General features: G+C 31.2%; 1 protein-coding gene across 1 annotated transcript in view; it reads left to right on the top strand.

Moving 5' to 3' along the window:
• The window catches only part of LOC124368748 (twitchin-like), a 260,447-nt gene that overhangs the window by 27,961 nt on the left and 209,420 nt on the right, over window positions 1-23,066 (top strand). The window contains 4 exon segments of the mRNA XM_046826091.1: window positions 7,217-7,238; window positions 14,005-14,167; window positions 15,059-15,200; window positions 17,820-17,955. Coding sequence (XP_046682047.1) covers window positions 7,217-7,238; window positions 14,005-14,167; window positions 15,059-15,200; window positions 17,820-17,955 — 463 coding nt within the window.

The raw sequence follows: 23,066 nt of genomic DNA, 5'->3' as shown, positions 1-23,066 counted from the left end.
TCCTTCTTCTAAAGAAACAACTAAGATTTATTTTATAACAGTTTTTTAGTCTGCAGCACAAGTGAGATACTAATATGTCTGCATTACACTACTGACCAAGCACGTCATACTTTATATTTGCTAAAATTGGCAGTTAAGAGTATATTTTTACTAAAACTTCCAATTTTATTATCTGGATAACCTCTGTGCTCAACCGTGATTATAGATAAAATTACTGAAGTAATAAACCCCAATAAATAGTTTTACTCTTAAGCTTTGTTAAATTTAAGCTAGTTATTCCAAGCTTCAAGCTATAAAGATAAAGAAATTTAAAATTACACTCAATAATGGGACACATGAATGTGTTGTTACATTATGTTTATTTATTTCTTTATTCCTCCAACAGAATTACACCAGTAGTACAATTAAATAAGTTAAAAAGAGTATATTCTAAACACTAATAATGTTTACTTATATAAATAAATAATCAACACTGTTAAGAATAAATAATCAACAATACGATGAATAAATAAGAAACCAAGTTAGTTAACAAATAACTAACAAAATGGTAAAAATAGGCAAAGACTATAATGAATAGTAAATTTCAAAATGAGCAACAATAATAAATGTTGGATGGGTAATAAGAAACAAATTACAAGAAAGTGATACAACATGTAACAAGCAACTATATGCAAAAATAAGAACATTTAACCTGCAACGTGCAGTAAAAGATAACATAACATAACGTAAACATAAAAAAACAAACAAAAATATTTTTAAATATTTAAATAATTAAAAATAAACATTAAAACTTGTGAATACATTATTAGATTTTAGAACAGTTGATTACGTTTTAACAGGCTCTTTCAATGAACAACATGTGTTTGCTGCAAAGCATTTATTATGGGAATTATCGCAACTATAGAGGCAAGTGGGTGGAGCCTTGAGCTCGAAGAGAAAATTCCTTCTTTAGTGTGCCACAAGATGAACGTATGTACCAAATTTCAGGTCTATCTTTCACAGTGTGCACGGGTCATTCAGTCAGGACACCCCTTTATATAGATGTATAGATATCTTGATGAATATGTAGGCCTATGAAAAACTCAAACTGGAGTATTTTCATTGCTTTAATGCAACAAGTTCTATTTCATTTCTTCTTTTTTTAAGGGGAGAAAATTGCACTAGAAAAGTCAAAACCTAATTTATTGAACCAAACTTAAATAATAATTCCGGTAAAAATATGACACGTACGAAAATCATGAAATGGTCGTGCTTACTGGAGACAGTTTGCTTATAAGCAGAGTATAGCTAGGAAAATGAATCTTTGCAATAAAAAACCGTTTCTCTGGAGAAAAACTCTGTTATTTAAGATAAAGCTCTTTTTGGATCTCTTGTTTGTCTGACAGTACCTACATCTGGTCATGTGGACTGCTGGGTTAGTTCTTTGTTTTTCTGAAGATCTTATCTAGTTGATCATCACAGAGTAAGCATAATGTCTAAAGCTATTATTGGTAAAGCGACTCCATGGATCATCGGTTGTTCGAAGGAGCGTCAGTGAACATTCTAGCTTTAATTTTATTTAAATTTTTGGGATTAGAGTTTTTCTCTTTACTCTATTTTAAGGAAAGATTGATAGCTACAGGGATCAATAGTAGCACGTTTATTCCAGGAGGAAATTTGTTTATCTAATGATTTTTCAATCTCTTTTATTCTGGCTCACCAAGATTACCAAAAATACGGTAATATCTGCCTAACTTAAAGTGTATTTGTAAGCAAAACAACATGGTGGCGTCATAAAAGCTGTCTACGCGTTGAACTTGAATAGCTTTTCTTATATTGTTTGCGTATATATAATCATCGTTTCCCAATGCAATATTTTACCTTCTGTTCATATTTTGTCAAAAATCATCTTACTTTGGATTGAATAATCGCTAGTCTTAACAAGGAGATCAGCTGTTAAAAGTACTTTTGGGAAAATTGGTGAATTAGAGCATTTCACTTTTCTGTCAATTTTTGGTCACCAAAAACCCAAAAATGTGAAACAGCTTGAATGCTACTCTACAACTTAGTTCACGTATTCTCTCTGTGTTCTGTTTTTACTCAATTGTAGCAAGTCAACAATAGCAAGGCTCATAGATGTTCGGCGCTAGAACCATATTACAAAGAGGTTTCCTCCATATTCGAAATTCCCGAAAAAGTAACCACATTGCACGTAATACTATTTTTGTATGACTGGTTTGATTGGTCTTGGGCATACCTGGGCATACTTCCTGTGACCTTTTTAAGGAAGTCTGGTACAGGAAACTATCTGTGAGAAAAGAAATTGTGTTGTGTTTGCACTGCGAGATTTGCAAGCTGCAAAGTTGGAACATTCTTGACTATCCTGGCTATGTCCTGTAGGATCGTCGAATATCATTTGATGTGGAAAGGATTCTAGTGAGACTCAAAATTCTAGACAGACGTAAACTCTGTCTCAAACTCTTCATCTGCCATGGCTTGTCAGTACTTCATAGCAACTACCTCTTCGATTTTTCAATCTCGTGACGACCTACCTATTTTCAATTCTACACCTCATTGTGTGTAATGGCACTTTAAAATGCAAATAATAACGACCCATAACTATTTTCAATTTAAAAGAGTTAAACAGTATTTTACTGTATGTTTCTTACATTTTTACAACATTTTCATGGGCAATCAAAATCAAAACATTACAAAATCGTCCGGTAATTTTTATAGTGAAAAGAGCTACGAATTTCGAGTTCCATGTGTAGTTTGATATGGATAGCAAAATGCCATCTATCAGCATTTTTTATGTTATAGTATTTATCGGATTCTCCAGTAATTCTGGAAGAGTGTTGGTGGTTTTAAAAATTATGTGGATTTGTACAGTGTTTTCAAAACTCACTAGAGAATTCTCGAGTTATATTTCAGTTGGATTCTAACCAACCTTACAAGGTTTTATTTATAAATTTACAAATTCCTTCCCTACTTATATATTTTGAAGTATTGTGGTTTCTCAAAACTAAATTGGAACAACTTGGTGATATAAAACCCAGTCATGACATCATACTCTGACATGTCCATTGTTTAGAATTGTATGAGCCCGGGTGTCTTTTGATGCGGAACCTCTTCAACAACTTCCTATTACTTTGAAAGTTGTAATGAGCCATGAATATAATTCTGTTTAATAATAGTTAGAAGTTGTTGAATAATTTGTTTAGAAGCGATCTCCGGATGAGAGAGGGTTTCCACAGTTCAGTCCCATGGTACCACACTCCATCAGGATAACGAATGAGTTTCCTGGGTTGTCAAAAGACATACTAGTTGATACTGACCCAACTGAATGTATGGTCAATCGATTTTGTCTCATAAATACTCTTGACCCTTGTCCAGAATCTAAAACGCAAAGTGATTATATCTGATGCTCTTCGTAGTCGGAAAAAGGTATACAGTCTGGAATACCAGGTTACACAATACATGCTGAGGCTTCTCTTGTTTGTAAGCATATCTGAATCGAGACTTTGCTCTATCAAAACTATGGGCGGTTCGTGAAGAACAGATACCACAAGAAATCACGAGGTTTTACATTCGATTTCAGTCATATTTAGTTTCCATGGATTTCAAGGCGTTACCAGTAGCTTCTGTCTGCAGTTGCATGATGTGGAGGAAAAACTAAGAGATTGTCTGTGGACTCACGGGGAGGCAGTAAAATTGTATTTATTTGCGTCTTGCAAATACAGAAAAACTACTAAAAGACCAACAGTTTTTACCCTGTTGAGGTGAAAATGTCTATTCCCGGGAAGAATAACCCCTCAAGTTGGCAAGGAGTAATCCTTCGAATTGGTAAATGACTATTGATTGGTACTATGGAATGTTGAGACTGGTCCATTTGAACGTACCACTAATTAAACAGGAGGTTAGTTTGACTAAATAGGTGGTTTACCTGACCTTTACAGAACCTTAAAATTAGTCCAGAATAGAATAGAATAGAATATATTTATTGTCTTTAAATCTTGTGAGCAATGGATATTGTCAATAATAAACATATGGCATTATAAAGAGATAAAAAAAAAAACAAACAAACAGAGATTGTCCTACTGAGCCACCAACAACATCAACATGATCCATTATAAAGTCAGAACATATTATTTAACATTCAGATACGAAACATATTTAAGAAGAGACACAATAAAATGTATAGTAAATAACAAATAACAAGGATGTTTAAAACATAACAATAAAAACAGCTGATGTTGAGTTATTAGGGAGTAAAAAAAATAAATAATTAACAATAATTATAAAACTCTATAACATAAATAACAAGATAAAATTTAGATTAAAAACATTATTAATTAGGCCTATTTAAAACTTACAGTCTACATTATTACATTTCAGGTACTCATTGATTGAATAGAAAGGATTTATTACCAGCCAGTTGAAAACAACACGTTTAAACTGTTTCAGCTCTACTGTATTTGCAAGTTTATTAAACAAAGTAATGGACATATATTCAAAATTCTTGGTACATTACATATTACACCGAGACGGTGCGAACCCTGCATCATCCGAAACACGTTTGGACTTACATCTTGAAGATGGCTCTCTCTTTTGAGGATGAATTATTTCAAGAATTAAATCGTATACAAAATATTTTGGTTCTGTATAGACCGAGAACTTTTTACATATTAGAAATGGTACCGTCAGTATAAAGCCAAACACAATACAATTAAGCTGTCAATTTTATCAGAAGGCTTCATAAGCTACGCACATCCCAAATACTTTTCCTAAGATGTCATTGTATGCTATGTGTGTCTTTTTTAAATAGATTTTAATTTAAATGATTGCATTTCGATCATTAATGATCAGATAACAGCAAAGTCGATGTATCACCAACTCTTGGAAAGTAAACGGATGTTGAAGAATGACCCCGCAGTTTTTTGGTTAATGGATCTGTGCGTCATTTACCCTTTCAATCTCTGGGATTTTTCCATTTCTTTACTAATGGTACCTTCCCTATACCTTTTTGTCGAAAATGTTACAGGAATACAAAAGTTTGTCTATAACTAAATGTAGGTTTCTATTAATACGTCGTTAGTATAATCTGTTCACTAAGCTCAGATCATTGCGTCGAATCATGCAGAAATTCACGAATGATTATCAATCCGCTAATGGATGTTTCGTCACTGGATATATTTATTTCTTAAAAATCTTTATTTTGACCTCCTGGTACTCAAAACTAGTGTAATAATCGAAAAAAAAGATTTTACGTGGGTCCTGTAAAAAGTAAATTAAAAATGTCTGATTTTACCAGAAGAAGTTAGGGCTAAGAAACCCTCTCTAACACTTAACATGGGAACCAACGGCTTAAAGGTGACTTCCAAACCACCACCAGTGACCGGACACGCGGGCTGCTTGCAAGGACAGGATCGATCAGCGGTCAACCATACAAGCAGCAGCCACGCTCGAAGTTGCTTGATCCGGTTGTCTTTTGTATCTATGATCAATAGTCTTATTTAAAATTCTTAATAGTAAAACTAACTGTTTTGTTTGAACATGGAATTTTGGGTTGTGCGTTAGGAATCAGTTAGAGAATTCTTCGCGCGATGGGAATACGTGGAGATCTCACATTGGTGCTCTCGATTCACACTCAGAACATCATTCCCGTATGTCGGCAATGAACTCAGCGGCAAAACAGCCTCGATATTGTATTCAATTCTATTCCGGATTTGGGGCCACCCACATGATATGTGCTTTGTAAACCGTTATTCCGGTATTTAAAATTGTAATTCTTGTTATATTTTATTGGAATGAGAGAAAATAAACTACTATTAGTACAATCCACGTTGACAGGGAACAGGAAATATCCGATCACTGTGGAGGAGACAGTCGAACGCATGACCTTGACCCCTTAAAGTCAGAAGGATTTAGGGCAAAGTGAGCAGCCTTCTCCGAACTCAAACTCACTTAAATTGATAGAGCAAAGAAATTCGAAGGTAATCCAAAGGTTGTACAGGCAGAAGTCCTTATATCCCTTGTATTAGGCATATTCTTATTGGAAGTTGTAAAATCTTATTTTCATCCAAATCTTTGCAGTAGGTAGAGTATAATTTTCCAATTGCCCTTTCTTAAAACTGATCTGAGAGGTCATTCTCTAATCTATCTGTCCATTCCTCATACCAGTAGCTCCATATCTTTAGGGATGACTCAACGGGCAGAAAAACATGTACTTTAGTGCACTAAAATTTGGATAGCCGATGGACAGCTTAGACAAGTATAAGTTGGCTCGATACCAGTCGAACCTAAGCTATCTAAAACTAAAGCCGCCAGCTAAACTCTGATCCCTTAGGTTGGTTGCACCCCTGCTTCCCAGTTTTCAAGTTATTAAGTTACTATTAAAGATCAAATAGAATGAAAAACACCTGTATCTCAACAGACAAAGTTTCAAAAAAAGCTATAAACTATCATAAAACTATGATTATTGTATTTGAAAATGAAAATAAACTTTCTTATCGTCCTGTAACGAAATATATCACTCTAATAATGTTTCGACGAATTTTTTTGTAACGAAACAATCACACACACTTACACACCTGTCAGTACCGAGATGGCCATCAAGAATAGACACGTCTGAAATTCGTTGGAAGAACAACTTTTAAGAATGATGATAAAGGAAGACGAAATTCAACAAGCGGCAAGCCGACTATAGAAAATTTATCATAAATTGCTATGGCATACGTGTCTTATCAAACAAAAATCAATTTAACTTCTGAGAAACAACCAATACGTTTCATATCCAACAATTTTATCTATCTACTCAACAATATTCTTACTTGTTTCGATGTTCGTCGAATGATGTTATACTAATAATATAATATATCTCTACCGTGTCTATATTTTGAGTTTTGTTTTAAACTTATATGTACTATATTGTTTAAAATAATAGTTTTGATTCAATTCAAACTTTTGTATATGGCGTTAAAAGCCTTATTTGTCATATCCTTTTCGTTTTGGCTGAGTTGCATGGAAAATTTTATAACGTGCCCTCATATTTCAGATAAGATTATGGTGGTTCAGGCTTATTTAGAAATAAAGTCACTCTTAATTATCAATATACAGAATTATAACCATAGTAAATGTCTTAAAGTTCTATTTAACGATAATTTAGATATCTATTTAGTTAACAATTATTTCTAAGTGATGATTATTACAGTAATTAATTGCTTATGTTTTGTTTCAGCTGTGGATGAGCCTAGAGAAAAGTGAGTATCTTTTTATTCTAATTTTTTATTTCCTGAAAATAAATCTTAAAATTAGTTGTCCTTACTTTTTTAGTTACACATAAAAATGAATGTTATGGGCGTATTTTGCTATAATATCAATGTTGTTTGTTGGTTATATATTTTAAACATGTCATAAAACGACATTTTGTATGTTTATTTTAATGGCTAAATTGAAGGTGCGAATTTTACTCTCTTACGATGTTTAGTTTATTTATATTAGCTGTTTCCTGTTGCTTCATCCATCTAATCATTTAACTTTGCATTGACAAAATGTCAGCGAAAATAAATCGTATACCATAAACCGATAGATTTTAGTAGATTGTCTGGTTTTGATCTCGTTTACGCATTAAAATTACACAATTTAAGGGGGCCGAATTTTTCATCTCGATATACCTCAAATTAACAAAAAAGTAAACTCGAACAGAAATGTAAATGTTACACGAAAATACTTAGCAAGGTTAAGTATCTAAAGAATCTCTAATTTAACAATTGATACACCAACCTTTTAAGTAAGTGCAATTGGTTTCCTGTAGATAGTATGTATTTTATTATTAAAGGAAATTTTACTCCAATCCATCTATCATTTCTGAAGACAGGAAAAATATGTTGTTATTCTTTGAGAAGGAGTTGTGGGAGTTTGAGGCAGAATGTTGGAACATTTTTTAATCAAACATAAAGAAAACTGTCAAGGATAAGGATGTACTTTTCCAGTTTGTACATGAAATATTACTGTATGTACACAAAGAAGTAACATGTTTTTTATTTATAAAAATGTAATTTCCTTTATAAAATATTTATAAAAGATTAAATTTTCTTAAGATATTTTTAGTTTAAAAATATAATTTCCTGAAGTTATAATTGAATTTATAACTTTCTTATAACTTGGAAAGTTATAATTGAACTTATAACTCGGAAATTTATAATATCACATTCTTAAGCTCTAACCCATAAATGTAGTTGCACTGCTTTTAAAATATTATTGAGAAAGTGTCGGTGAATTATATACTCTTCAATAGTTTTAAAAATATACAGGAGTACTTTCTTTGTTACCGATAAACGTTTATCTCTAAATCAACGTAGTGCATGCAAAAACCACAATTCGCAAATTGTGTACAGCTTGTCATTGCATTTTGCCCAAAGCGCTATAAATTCCTAGTGTCACCTATAAATTGCAGTTAATATTCGAAATTATCTTGTGATGGTATAACGATAATAAATAGGATACCTTTATATAAGTTTATGTTCTTTCGTGTATTGAAAAGTTAATTGATTGATACCATGTAAATTAAAACTGAGATTAAATTGTAATAATTTTTTTATAAACAAGAAAGTAAGAAAAATAGGCGATTCTAAAAAATTAACTTAAATTCTAGATGCAATTTTAAAATTTAAAAGTTATGTAAGGAAGAAATATTTCTTCTTACAAATACAAATTTTCTTTGGAAACTACACCGAGAATCCTCCAATGTTATGTTTTTCTTTTTTTTGTGATATATTTAAATACTGTCTTGTCTAACAGATTAAAGATTTATTTTATTTTCATTTTTATTGGAAATACTACTGCAATACCCAGTTTATACGTCACAATAAAGCTTACAATTTTAATTAATACTACTATTTAAGTAAGAACTGTACAATAGCATAATAAATAACATATCATTAATAAAAAATACAATAAATACTGGTGCTATCAAATTTTATATGCAACATGGTATTTTGAAAATGCGCAATCAGATTTATTTTATTTTATTTATTTATATCTAATGGAATACGAGCAATAACATATAACTTTATAACTGTTAAAACTCGTATAACTTTAGTAAACTTCAATTAAGTAAACTTGATGATTGAAAAATATTGTTTTAAGGATCGTAATAATAATTATTTCTAGTAAAATATTAGAGCTTGTTTCTTTGGTACATAACTGATTAGTCCTAAGCAGTTTATGCATAAAATTAGTTTACATCTTTTGCGTTATTAAATAATGTGTTTTACTTAAAATACTTCAACTAGTACATGCATGGTTTATGTTACCGTATTATAATAAATTATTAATATGGCTACTTTTCTTTCTGAATATTAGAGATACGCATAAAACCATATTTCACTAGTTTCAAGATTCCAGGAGTACTTTAATTTTCAGTTCTGCGAAAACAGACTCGACAACGAAACCTGTTAAGGGAATCTAAAAATAGCACCAGACAGACAGTGTTGGCACCATCGTTAGGATCGGATGGAGTCGCAGAGCAAGTCGTTTTTACTTATCGACAAAACTTAAGGTTAACTGTAACTGTATACGTTGTCTTGTGTTTTTGATATAATACAAAATCTTATTTATTGTTCAATCAGTTGTAAAATGGAGTTAAAACATGTTTTCGCTTTTGAAGAAAATTATTTTATTTTGTTTGTTTATTTGTTTTTGTAATTTGACATTAAAATTTGTGAAGGACACCATTTTTGAAGCAGCGAAAATATTATTTAAGCTTCAAGCAAGGGCTTAATAAACCAAAAAACTAAGCAATTACAAGGCTTTAATTGATTGATTGTAATAAAAAAGACAGACAACAAAGCAATTTTTGTTTACATTTCATTTTAAATGTTGCTTGACGAAAGGAATATTCCTTCACCCATCCAACAAAGGTTTTAAAATACTTTATATAAAATAAATATTTTTGAGGAACCTTTTTTTATAACTTGCTTAAGTTTAGTGGTTTAAGAACCGAGTTTTAAATTGAATTTTCTAACTGGCATTGAATGATTTCATTTGCGTGATTAGGTATTTTTGCTTTTATTGCTTTGGAGAAAGTTTAAGGTATTTAACGAAACATTTTTAATGTGTTTAAGCCACTACATTGTTCTATTTAAACATTATACAAATGTCCATGTTATGACTAAACAAAATTAACTACGCATAGCATTCACTAACCAAAAGCATTTCGTTTTAAAACTGTACTTTAGTTGTGAATGTTTAGTCAATGTTTGAATTGATAGCAGATATTTTGCGTTAAATTAAAGACAGAGGTTTTACAATACAAACACTGTGAGGAAAATACAATATTATGTGATCTAATATTGAAACTAAATTGGACAGTAGTGAACATTTACAAAAAATCTCACCTTTGTAGATCTATAGTCGTGGTTAGGTAAATATCATATTGTAGTGGGTTCATCGTTTATAGGATGACCCAGCTCGGCAACAACGGGTGTGGTTGCTACTTTGATGGTGACCCGCTTAGAGGTCATACCCGCGAACTTTTGTAGGTGGTTCATAAATCACTTTTAATCCGTTAGTCCTAGGATACACTCCGAGAGAGCTGTGGTGAGAGGGCTTTCCAGCCCTAACTCCGTATGCTAACGAAACTTCGTTTTTTTTTTTTTTTCAAAGTTATATTCATCTCTAACGCTCCTTTCTACTAGTAGCATTTATTTAAAAGGTATATGCATGTTTTTAAATTCAGAGATATTGTAACGTCTAATAATAAGCAGCCAAAATTAAAAGTGTTGAAAATTCAAACTGTTAAATGTAGCTCACGTTAGCAGCTACACTTGCTTGCTTCAAACGTAACAAAAATAAGGACTTCAGTTACCCATTAATACGGCCAACCTACAGTCCGAAATACATAATACCCACAAAAATACTTTTAAACACCACAATGGGGTAACTTATACCAGTTAAAAATATGAGAGTTAGTAATGTTCTTACTTATAAAACAAACTGGTAATTTTATTTGTAATTTTATGAGAGCTTTTGTCCTCTAATTAAAACTCCAAATATTATAGTTTCGAGCCATTTTTTAAAATTTAATTGTATAATGTTTTAGTATGGTTCTATTTAGGATCAGATTCAAAGATCGCGATTATCTTCATAAGTAATGAGAATTTCTGAAACTAATACAAATTTCACATTTTAATCTGGTCGATAAACTGCTATACAAATACGTGATATAAGTGCTTATTTAGTATTAAAAATTACAACTTAAAATCCTTGGTAGAAGGAAATAACATATCATTCTTGGACTGCTTTCATACCTTTAATTCTACACGGTTCGAACGGATACAGTTCTATGAGTAAACTGCAATGATTAAAGCTATGAAAGTTCAACATTTTCAGTCACTTTAGAAGATTAAACCAAAGTTTATCTGTTATGCTTTATTCCTGAATTATTATTTAATAATTATAAATATACTAATAGATATATGATTAAATCCATAGGAGTTATTTTAAGTAGGAAAAAGCCGATAATGTGGGCGAATACAGCTCTTGAATAAACTAGTTCCCTCTAGAAAATTTTGGTTGCATGGTCTCGCAACGAGATTATTGTTAAGGATGATGCTAGGCATAAAGTAAATAAATGTTCTTGTTTTCCGTCATTATTATAAAAAAACACAAAAAATGTCGTTTATGTATATTGATGTGGAATGAAACATATAATAAAACGATTAGACGCTTATTTTTTACCATATAAATTGTTTTAAAAATATATTTTAGTGGTTTTAAACATTTGGGTGTATTTTGTTGGCTGATACAAACCCTTTTAAAATCTTATATACGAAATCAACACATTTTAATCGTTATTAATGAGGTTTTATATTCTGCGGAAGTAAAACTTACCTTGTTTTACTATGGGAAGAGGCCGGGCAACCTTCCTTTCTTATCTTATCTACTAATGCCTCCGGCCATCAAATGGTGACGAAGAACATCTCAAGATAATGCCTATCACGTAACAGAATAAAATTCTAGAGGGTCTGATTACAAATGCCTGAGAGAGCAATAAAATATTAGAATGTGAACAAACGTATAGAAAGCTGAGTGGTTTAGCGTATGCTACCAAACAAGACCCTTGTGTTTTGTTTTATTTAGCATAACAAATATATATATATATATATATATATATATATATATATATATATATTTACTTTGATAGAATTTCTGAGAATCAACAGTAATCTGCGTGGTCTATCAGTTTGGTTGTTGTAATTAAAGGTACTGAAAGCCACGAAATATATGTAAATATACCTATAAATATGAGATTTGATTTAATTTATTTCCAAACAATTATGATTCATGACTAGAAACTGAGATTCCAAAATGAACTGTTTGGAAATTTAAATTCATGATTATCACAAGTGAAGTGCTAGGCTTGATTGATACACATTTTCAGTTCACTAACTGCTTTAAACAAATAATGCATTTATTTTGTTATAAACCTTATAGTGCAATACTTTTAGCACTATAATGTTAGGAGTTTCTTAGGGCCTTGGACGGTTTAGAACCTGATCTTTAAAATGCAAAAATATAGAATTTTACATGGCTACTACACGCACTAGTGTACTTTATATATCCTCCTACTGACAATAGCATCCGACCTGTGAGATCATAGAAAAGTCAATTGTTCAAAACAACCCTAATTCAAGCACACATCACTTCAGAAAAGTTATGCAATATTCCAAACCAGCAGAAATAAACTGGAGATTGAATCATACCGTTATATTCACGTGCCATTTTAACGTTCCATAAAAACTTGACAAAAGTTGTCAAAGAAAAACTTCATTATTATAAGCGTTCGTGATCCAATTATATCTAAAACGTGAGTCACATACTGCAAAGTACAAATGACCGTATTTCTCATACGAAATATAAACTTTGAAGCTCTTAGATCTATATTTGTATCTGATAGATTTTGATTATGCAGGGAAACTATAATAAAACAAAAAGTATACCATTGTTCGATAACCTGAAAGAGCAGGAAACTCCCTTTTCACGTCTACTACAACCAGCACTGGAAACCTTTAGACCATCCGCGAAAAAAAATTCCTCGGCACAACCTCGATGGACATATCTGTGCAACCTTTCTCCCCAGTCCAACAAAGGTAGCATAAAGAACTAAAATGGCTTCGAACAAAGAATCTGGCACACTTCGTTTAAAGCCCGTAAATTCCACATAACACCGCCCAGTCTTCATGCCCTTAGAAGACCGACTGGGACTCATATGGATTCAAGTTTACAATAATTAGATTAATCCTTAAGCCTACTTTATTTACTATACGCTGTTTTGTGTTGGGAGATGGTAGGCATCAGTTTTTCAATCACGGAGCCTGCTTTCGATAGTGCTTCAGAATATTTATATCAATAATCATTGATGATAAGATTTTTAAATCTAAGATCGGTTGCACGTTTCTACTTGAATTTTGACAGTCCTCAAAACACAATATCCAATCAGAGTACTGATTTCTGAGAATGTAGCTTCTTTTGTAAAACATGAATGGTAATGTTTCCTTTTCACCTTGATCCTATTCCTGACTTGATTTTAACATTCATGAAATACTTAAAAACCTGACGTGTTCAATTACTTAAAATTTGTCATATTCATATTTCCTCACATTTATCCACAATTACCTTTTTTAGCAGCAAAAGTTAGTATTGAAACAGTAAAAACAATGATTTCGTTAGTAATGTATAACCCTTTACTACGAAATATAAAAGTTTAGTTTAAATTAAAAACATGTATTTAAGTTTAGGTTTATTATTCCAATGCTTTGCTATTTTATTTATGAGTTTTGATTGCTGTAGCATGATTCATGATCATGAGTTTTGTTATTTTTTAGAAAATAATGTTTTCCCTGATTCTCTTCTCTTTTTCTGTGGAATCTTCAGTGTTTTGTCTTGATTTATTTATGAATAATGTTATTTAGTTATATTTGTAATTAATTGTCACAATGCAATGAAAAATGTCTTTTCTTACAGACAAATTGATGGTCTTGCGCCAACGTTTTCAAAGAAGCCAGCAATTAGACAAGAGGATGATGGGAAAAGACTGCTATTCGAATGTAGAATCCAAGCAGATCCCACACCTTCAGTTGTATGGTCTCACGGCGGGAATATTGTTAAGGATGATGCCAGGCATAAAGTAAGTAAAACACCTTGTTTTCTGTCGTAATATAAAAAACGTGTTCACAAATATTCCGTTTATGTATATTGTTGTGAAATAACCAACTATTAAAACGATTACGCGTTTATTTTTGCCAACAAAATTTGTTTGTGTCAAATATATTTTGACGGTTTTTAACATTTGGAGTAAAATTTTCAGCCTACACCAAACGTTGAAAAGTCTTATATAAGAAACCATCACACTATGAAAATTATTGATAAAGTCTTGTGTTCAGCGAATTTGTATTATCTTGGTTTACGAGAATGGGGACCGGGTAATCTTATCTTATCAGTGTAGATCCATCGGTGCGGAATGCGGATGACCTGATGGTGAGGAAAGAAAAACATCCCTCGAGATAGAGCCTATCACGTAACAAAATAAAATTCTAGAGGGTCTGATCACAAATGCCTGAGAGAGCTATCAAATATTAGAATGTATACAATCCTATAGAACAGTTTGAGTGGTTTAGTGTGGGCAAAAAACGCTAAACTTTTTTGTAACTCATAACAATACCATGTAATATATTTTAAATACAGCACCCTTTTGACCAAAACCTAAAAGTAGTAACTTTCCTTTCGGCGGACCATGTGGTTATTTTACAATACGCATGAATTATTATCAACCAATAACAATAATACAGATTATTTATGTAAAGTACAGATGAGATTATATACAATTCCGATGAAAATCTAGATTCATTTCCGATTCACACTATTTTTGCTGTTGGTGCGAGTTAGATAGCCATAGAAGAATCGTTGACGTAGTAACGGGTTTACTTTTTACTAAGTTTACTGCAACAGTGACCGTCACTCTATGTGCCTAAATCATAATTTGCGATAGAAATAAAGTGTTCAATTTACTCTGTTCCAGATGAAAGTTGACAAAGATGGACATTCGTATTTCGCATCGCTAGAGATTAAGAACGTCACGATTGAAGATGCTGGCAAATACAAAGTAACCGCAAAGAACGAGCTGGGAGAAAGCAACGCCACAATCAGCCTCAACTTTGACAGTAAGTGTCGATGGACACTTGATGGCGCTTGTATTCTGTTGATGGCTGCCAGCTGAATGTTAACCTAGCATAGTCACGCTTGGCTGCGTGCTATCAGACATTGCTTCAAACATTCAGTACACTTATTAAACATATATGTTTTAGTGATCAGTTGGATATATTTTTAAAATTAAACAATTGCATTCAATTAAAAACCCAATTTTTATATTATAAAACTTTATATTCGTACTTTTCTGGCGGCAATTATTTAAGGGCTAAAAATGCAACAGCTGTCAATCTATATATTATTAATAATCAAAAAAGTTCAGTTGCTCACTTAAAATTAAGAACAATGTATAATATAATATGACAATATATAATACATAAACACAATAATTTTTGTGACACAATGTGTTTTAACTTAAAAAAGTCTTTGGGTAAGAACAACTATTTCAAAATACATTAATGTCACAAACATTTAAATATTGAAAAAATTGTGTTTTAAATATATAAAAACACACGCCTGTACAAGATAATGAATAATTATACAATACACTATAACCTGTTGGAAATTAAAAAGTATTTGATTGATTTCAATCATAATGTTGTGTTTTAAATTTTAAACTGTTATATCAATACACAGTTTAAAGCTTGTGTGTACTTTTGTTCCTAATAAAAATATTTTATGTATTAAGTAAGAATATGGCACTAAAATTATAAAAAAAATATTTTCTTCTCTTTGATAGTCTGACATTGTATTAAATCTTTCTAGTTTGTTAATGTATTAATATATTGGATACTTTAGATTGAAATTAAGAGCATAATAAATATTATAGGCAAGTAGTTTGTGCATCTTTAAAAAAAATAACTTTGAAATTCAATCTCTTTTTAAAATACTTTTTTGTAATTTTAGTGCTATGTTCTGTATAAGCAATTGGTTTGGCACAAAAAACTGATAGTGTGATCATTGCTGTTTGTTTGCTTGACTTTATGTCAGATGAAACAAGTCTAGAAAATTTCAGGTACAGTATAAACTAATGAAATCTTCATTTGCTTTTTGATCTGTCTTTTCCTTTGCTTCAGAGCACATGATTGTTAAAATTAGGTGTAGGATCAAAAGGTAGGAGTAGGAAAACCGTTCTATTAATAAATACACTATACACAATATATTTTAAAGGCAAACACAGACTTTTTCATAACTCGTATAGAACATTACATCAAACCTCAGATGTAAATTGTATTGTGATTTTCATGAATGAATTTTTTTAATTGTTACTCTTTGTTTTTTTTTAATTAACAGTGAATAATCTCAAACATAAATACATAAAACAACGCCAACTTCTGATTCATGTGGAATTGTTATGTCTTTGTAACATTTAATGTCTCTTAAAATACTCATCTATCAAAGTTTTCAAATTGATAAAACGTATTTCATGTTTTACCTCTCTAATTTATTTGATCAAACCTAACCATTATTTTTAAATCCACTGTTCACCAATCTAAATTTTTGGACACAAATTTGAGTATTTATATAATTTAATCCTTTTTATCCTTTTCATCTCTTTGTGTGTTGATTTTCTTTTACACTCATATCGAGGTTTCACATCACGTAGAAAGTTAGGTTGAACTCAACATTTCAATAAAAATCTTTGGATCACACAGAGTCTAAATTCCACCTGGATGAGTCATTTGCAAACGTTTCATCACATTTGATGCAACAGACACTATCACAATTTCGATATCATTGAGAAAGTTTGAATGATGACGGATGAATGTGGTGAGGTTACACCACCTATTTCTGTAGCAGTTACACCACATCACATGGCACAGTTCGGTCAATAAGTGTGGGTCCAACAATTTACTGGCAATCCGATAGTGGTATCACTACCATTGACAACTCAAGTCACCTTGACACCTGTCCAATTTGGCATGCAGCTTATGGCTATTTAATGTACACGCTTCTTCTGTGTGTGTGACTGAATCATATCTGAGGCCATTGTGTTAGTTTAGTTTTTGTAACTGTTTTAGTGATTTTGATTGATTTTTATTGAAATAAAACCACTCTGATTTTCTTGACGCTTTCTCTTCTTAGGTTATTTTTCATTCAGCCTACACAGGTTCCATGGGAATGCAGATTTTCAACATTTTTAATCTTTTTCAGGTTATTCCTCATCTTTTATTTTTCTTGGCTTCTTCGCTTCAATTTTGCTTATTTTTCATTTATCATGATTTACTGATATCTGATCTTGTTAAACCGGTTTTGTTAGGAGATGTTTTTTTATATATAGAACTCGTTGACTGTCTCAGTAGTCATTATATATTTTTGAAACTCACTCCGAATCCATAATTTTATCTAGTATTTTGAACTACCATTTGTTATATAAAATCCTACTTAAACTTATTGAATATCCAAATTTAATATTATACCAAAGGAAAAGTATTGTGGTTTGCTTATTTCGTTATTTTGTGTTGTTAAAAAAAAAGATTTGTAGTTTTACTTATCAATTAAGTAGATTAGTCAATGAAACATTGTCAGTTGGTTGTGTCAAATTGTTACAAATAGTTATGTTCGTTATGCTGTGAGCTGTTTATCTGCGTTGCTGTGTAGCAGTGTAGGTTCTAGAGCGTTTTTGAACTTAGGTGACGAGGCACCAGTGCCAGAGGGTGGGTTCAAACCCACGTTTACAGAAAGGCCTGTCACAAGGCAGTCAGACGATGGGTCCAGCATTACCATTGAGTGCCGAGTAGTAGGAGATCCCAAGCCCACAATCATGTGGTAAGTTCACTATTGTTATGTTAACACATTTTAGTAATTAATGAGTTATAAGTTGAATTGACATTTTGATTTACAGCTTAAGTTCCTTAGGCACTGTTATTAATTTAATTTATTTAAATTTACATAGACATTTGCATACCGTTCAATAAATTGTTGAATTTTGATATCAATGAAATCTGTTGGCTTTGAACAAGCTTAATGATTGCAGGTTTAATTTTTTCTGTACTTTAAATCACTTACTAACAAAAATTATGAAAACCAATGGAAATCAGAGGCTGAAATCAGGACTGGATTCTAAGATTGATGACCCAGTTCCATCCATTCAAAATACAGTAGTAAACCTTATGTAGACCTACTATTTGGGTATCATTACTCAGTGAGAAAGTTTCCTGAACGTTTCACTTCTGGCTGGTTGATATCTTCCAATTGTACCAAAAATATGTACGGTACATCAAAAACAGGATGTCTTTTAAATCTGGGCAACTCTATGAATGTCCAAGAGCGGCGCATCACTAACCAAAAATGTCGAGATATTGGGGTGCAAAGGTAGATCGATAGGTCTATTCTACTGGGGGGGATCACTGTTGGAGTTGGTGGGGCTCCCTAAGTGTTAAAGGCAGTTGCTAGCCTAGACATAAGTGCATGTCATCCCGTGTCCGCTTTGACTGGAGAAGCTGGTGCTTAGCTAGCCTCGCTTTCTTCCACGGAGAAATGATTGAGATTAATGGGCTAAATCCTTCTTCACTCTGGAAGCAGCGCAAGGGTCCTTTTAGAGCTAAGTGTAATCTCTCAGATCCTTCTCCTAAGAGAATGGTGGGGTAAATTTGAGGGGGGGATTAGGAGGTGGGAGGCACTATAAAAATTTGTTTTTTCAAGTACTGAGGAACGATTATTAACGTCCCGTAATATCACTTAAGTTTAATACGCTCAATTATATTAAAATCTGAATTTAACACATTTTCAACAATGGTGGATATAGAATAAGTTTCACTCAAGCAGTTGAGGATGCATATTCTAATAATGAAATCACTAGACCACAATCAATATATGTATCTATATACATAAAATGAGGATCCACAAATCTTGTGAAGCCACCCCACTATTGTGTTAAGGTGACCCTACCACGAGGTTTACTACATATCATGATTTGATTCATACAAATTGTACCATACCAGTATAGAACCAAATGGCAGGATCAAGTTTTGAACCTTTGCCAGACTATTATATCTCAGCTGACAGGTGACAGCTACAGAACCAGGTAGGGTCTTTGTACCATTAAAAGCCCATTTAGAGACCCACCACCACCACCACCGGTATTGCTACATTTACATAGACCAGAAATTTAATTCAATTTAAAATTGTGTCTAAGGAACTTACGTTGTTTCTCAATTATATAAATACAATTTACATTTAGCATATTTAAATTAAATTTATCAATTAACCTAACTTACCAAAATTGTACTTTCAAATTATATGATACTGATATTCATTATGTAGGTAATTACCAATTTTGAAAATTATTGTTTTTATTACCCAATTTTACATTTTGAATGCATTTGGTCTTATAGATTTATACATAAATAAGTCTGATTTGAGTTAAGAGTATGACCTATATTTATTTATTTAAGAATGTATATAATGAACTCTTAGCACAACTTATTATAGAATATTCAACAATTTCAGTAGAATGCTTATACTCTTGGAGAAAATATAGAAGTTACATTTTATCCACACACTTATTTAAAACCAATTGTTAGTTTTTATCTCATCCAATTAATTAATCATGATTCTGTAGATTAATAATTGGTATAAAGACTTAGAATTCCAAAAACTATGTAAACAAATTTTAAGGTTTGATAAATCAACTACGTTTAAAACAATTTAAAAAAGAAAATATAATCCAACTGTGGTTCTTCCAGAAATGACAAGTAACTAAGTAAAGTTGTACATTTTACATTATTTGTACTGTGGTTTCAAAAAGTCAGAGAGCCAAACTGTACACTATATCCTGTATTCAATTTTCCTGTTAATGTATTCTTTGTTTATTGTTGATTTTTTAACAACAGTACATATTTTATGGTTTCATAAAAGTATTAAAACATTTGAAAATGTACGTATAACTGAAACACGTTTGAAATCTTTATATAATTTAGATTCACTATAAAAAACGAATTAGGTTTTTATGAGCTGAAGTATAACATTAAAATATACAACCTGTATTACTATTCCATAAGCATTATCATTTGGACAATAAAACTCAAGACCAAACATACACAGCACACACTGCTTTGGTGATCCAGCCAGGAATATTCTTTAAGAGATTAGTAGAATGGGTTCAATTCAATTCAATTCAATTCAATTCAACTTTATTCAAGACTCATACAATGTACACATACAGTATAAATACAGAATAGCGTCAACCATTACATTACAATATCCATTTATTGGTTAAATAAAAATCATTAAATAAAGCAGTTTGCCTCAAAATGTCATTGAAATGATTTTACAATATTCTGCTACTATTTTACAATATGTCATATCAACTACTAAATTGTTGGGATGAACTAAGTTACCTCAAAATATTCTTTAAATGAGTATACTGATTTTTTTCAATTTAAAAATGATTTTAACTTTGTTTTAAATATGCTTAATTTGTGAAATTTTTAGAAATGTTTTTGGAAGAAATAACAAGAATTTGGATCCTATAGCAGTGGGTTTTTTATTAAAAAGTTCTAAGTTATGTTTTGGGATTGATGGATAATTTCTATGGCGAGTGTTATAATCATGATTTGCTCCTAATTTAGGTATACTATCTTCATTTTGATTTCACAAGCATTATAGTTTGAAAAATATATAGACCATATACAGTAAGGATTCTTAATTTAGAAAAATGCTGTTTGACAGATTCATTTCGTTCCAAATTTAACATTATTCTAATAGCTTTTTTTTGTTGGTGAAGAATTCGGTCTAGATTTTTTGTTGTTGTAGCTCCATACATGCTTATACCATAAGACATGTGTGAATTGATTAGTGCAAAATAAATAGTTTTTCAAGGTTTCAATATTACATACCCTTGACATTTGTCGTAGAGCGTATAGACCAGAGGACATTTTATTTACTACATGGTCAACATGTTTATCCCAACTTAAGTGTTGGTCCAATATTAGTCCAAGAAATTTTGAATTTTCTACTTGATTCAGTTTTGAATTTTCTAGATAAATATTTGGCTTTAATTTTGATCTAGTTTGTTTTTGTACAGAATGAAATAAAATTCCGATTTATTTATATTTTATTAGGAGATTTTTAGTGTCTGAATATTCTTTTACAGTTGTAAGACTTAGAGATGATTTAAGCTCAATTTCTTCTTGACTTTTAACCTGAAATTGTGATGTTGGTTATCATCAGCGTAGAGACACACTGACCCATCCACCTGTATCACACCCGGCAACCCCCCTTAAATAGCAAAGAAATAGAAGAGGGCCAAGTATAGATCCCTGTGGGACACCATGTTTTATAGTTTGAAGATTTGAATAAAAATTTTGTGTGTATATTTATATTTGCTGTTTAAATAACTAAAACTATTTTGAATTTGAATACATTGTTGTCGGTTTTTTTAAATAGGATTTGAACCATTCATGTTCCTTACTCTTAATATTTAAATTGTAAAGTACCTTAAGTAATTCATCGTGGGACACACTGTCAAATGCTTTGGAATAGTCAAGGAAGATTCCAATGACTTTTTCATTCCTGTCAACCAAATCTATTATTAATTCAATGAAATTAACACCTGCAGTTATCGTAGATTTTTGTGGTCGGAAACCATGTTGCTGATCATCCAATATGTGATTACTTTCCAGGTAATCCAAAAGTTGATTATATACTACTTTTTCAAAAATTTTAGAAAACACAGGTAATAAAGATATAGGTCTGTAACTTGTTGACTATTTAAATCCCCCTTTTTATAGAGTGGAAAACAACTTTAGCAATTTTTAATTTGGATGGGAAAAAGCCAGATATTAATGATGAATTGATTATGTGGGTTTAATGGTTTGGAGATTAGCGGAAAAGACTGTTTTAATGATAGTGATTTGGTATATCATCAATTCCTGTTGAGAATTTATTTTCAAAAGCCATTACAATCGCTTTTAAAATTCTTTCATCAACCTCTTTAAATTTGAAAAAAATTGAGGCTTGAGGTGGTTTTTTCATGACCCGATTGATTAACAAAATCTTTCTGAATATTTGGAAGCACAAATCTATCAACAACATTTATAAAAAAAAATCATTAAATATATTACCAACAAGAAATTGGGTCTGATATGGATGTGCCATCCCGGACTAATTGTATGTTATCAGTGATCTTGGCGCCATTGTTGATTTCAGATTTGATAATTTTCCAAGTTGATTTCGACTTATTTGTAGATTTCTTAATTTTACTGTCAAAAAAAAACCTTTTTTTGTCGTTGTTTATTTGAATTTTTATTTTCAATTTTTTAGTTGCTTAATTAATTGTTTTAAATCATTAGTTTTCCAAACCCTATATGTTTTCTCCAATTGCGCAATTTTTTCCTTTTTAATCTTTACATCATCTGAAATCCAACTATTTAGGTTTTTCTCTTTTTCAACAGATAATAATTTAGGAAAGCTAATTTCAAAAACATGAACAAATATTGAGTAAAAAACATCATACTTAGTTTCTACGCTAGCCTGGTAAACTTCTAACCAATTTTCACTAGCCAATAGCCTTAAAAATAAATCTGTGTTAGTTTTTGAAAACATTTCTACAATACCTTTTATTCACACAATGAAGAGTATTTTGTACACCAAAAAATTTCAAACAATTGCCCATCATGGTCTGATATACATGTTATAAGGCCAGATGTTTTTTAATTTCTTAGTTGTAATATTAGTGAGGAAGTTATCTATGCTGGTTTCTGACTCGGAGGTAACTCTAGTAGGAAAATTTACTTTATAAACTAAGTTATAAAGAATTTAAAAATACTAAACAAAGTTCCTATATGTATTGTCTTTGTTCAACACATTGATGTTAAAATCTCCTGCTATGATAATATTCTTGAATTTATCATTTAATGTATTACATAACAAATCAA

This window comes from Homalodisca vitripennis, chromosome X, assembly GCF_021130785.1.
Source record: "Homalodisca vitripennis isolate AUS2020 chromosome X, UT_GWSS_2.1, whole genome shotgun sequence".
Taxonomy (NCBI): domain Eukaryota; kingdom Metazoa; phylum Arthropoda; class Insecta; order Hemiptera; family Cicadellidae; genus Homalodisca; species Homalodisca vitripennis.
The sequence above is the reverse complement of the archived record's forward strand: the minus strand, read 5'-3'. Positions and strand labels throughout refer to the sequence as shown.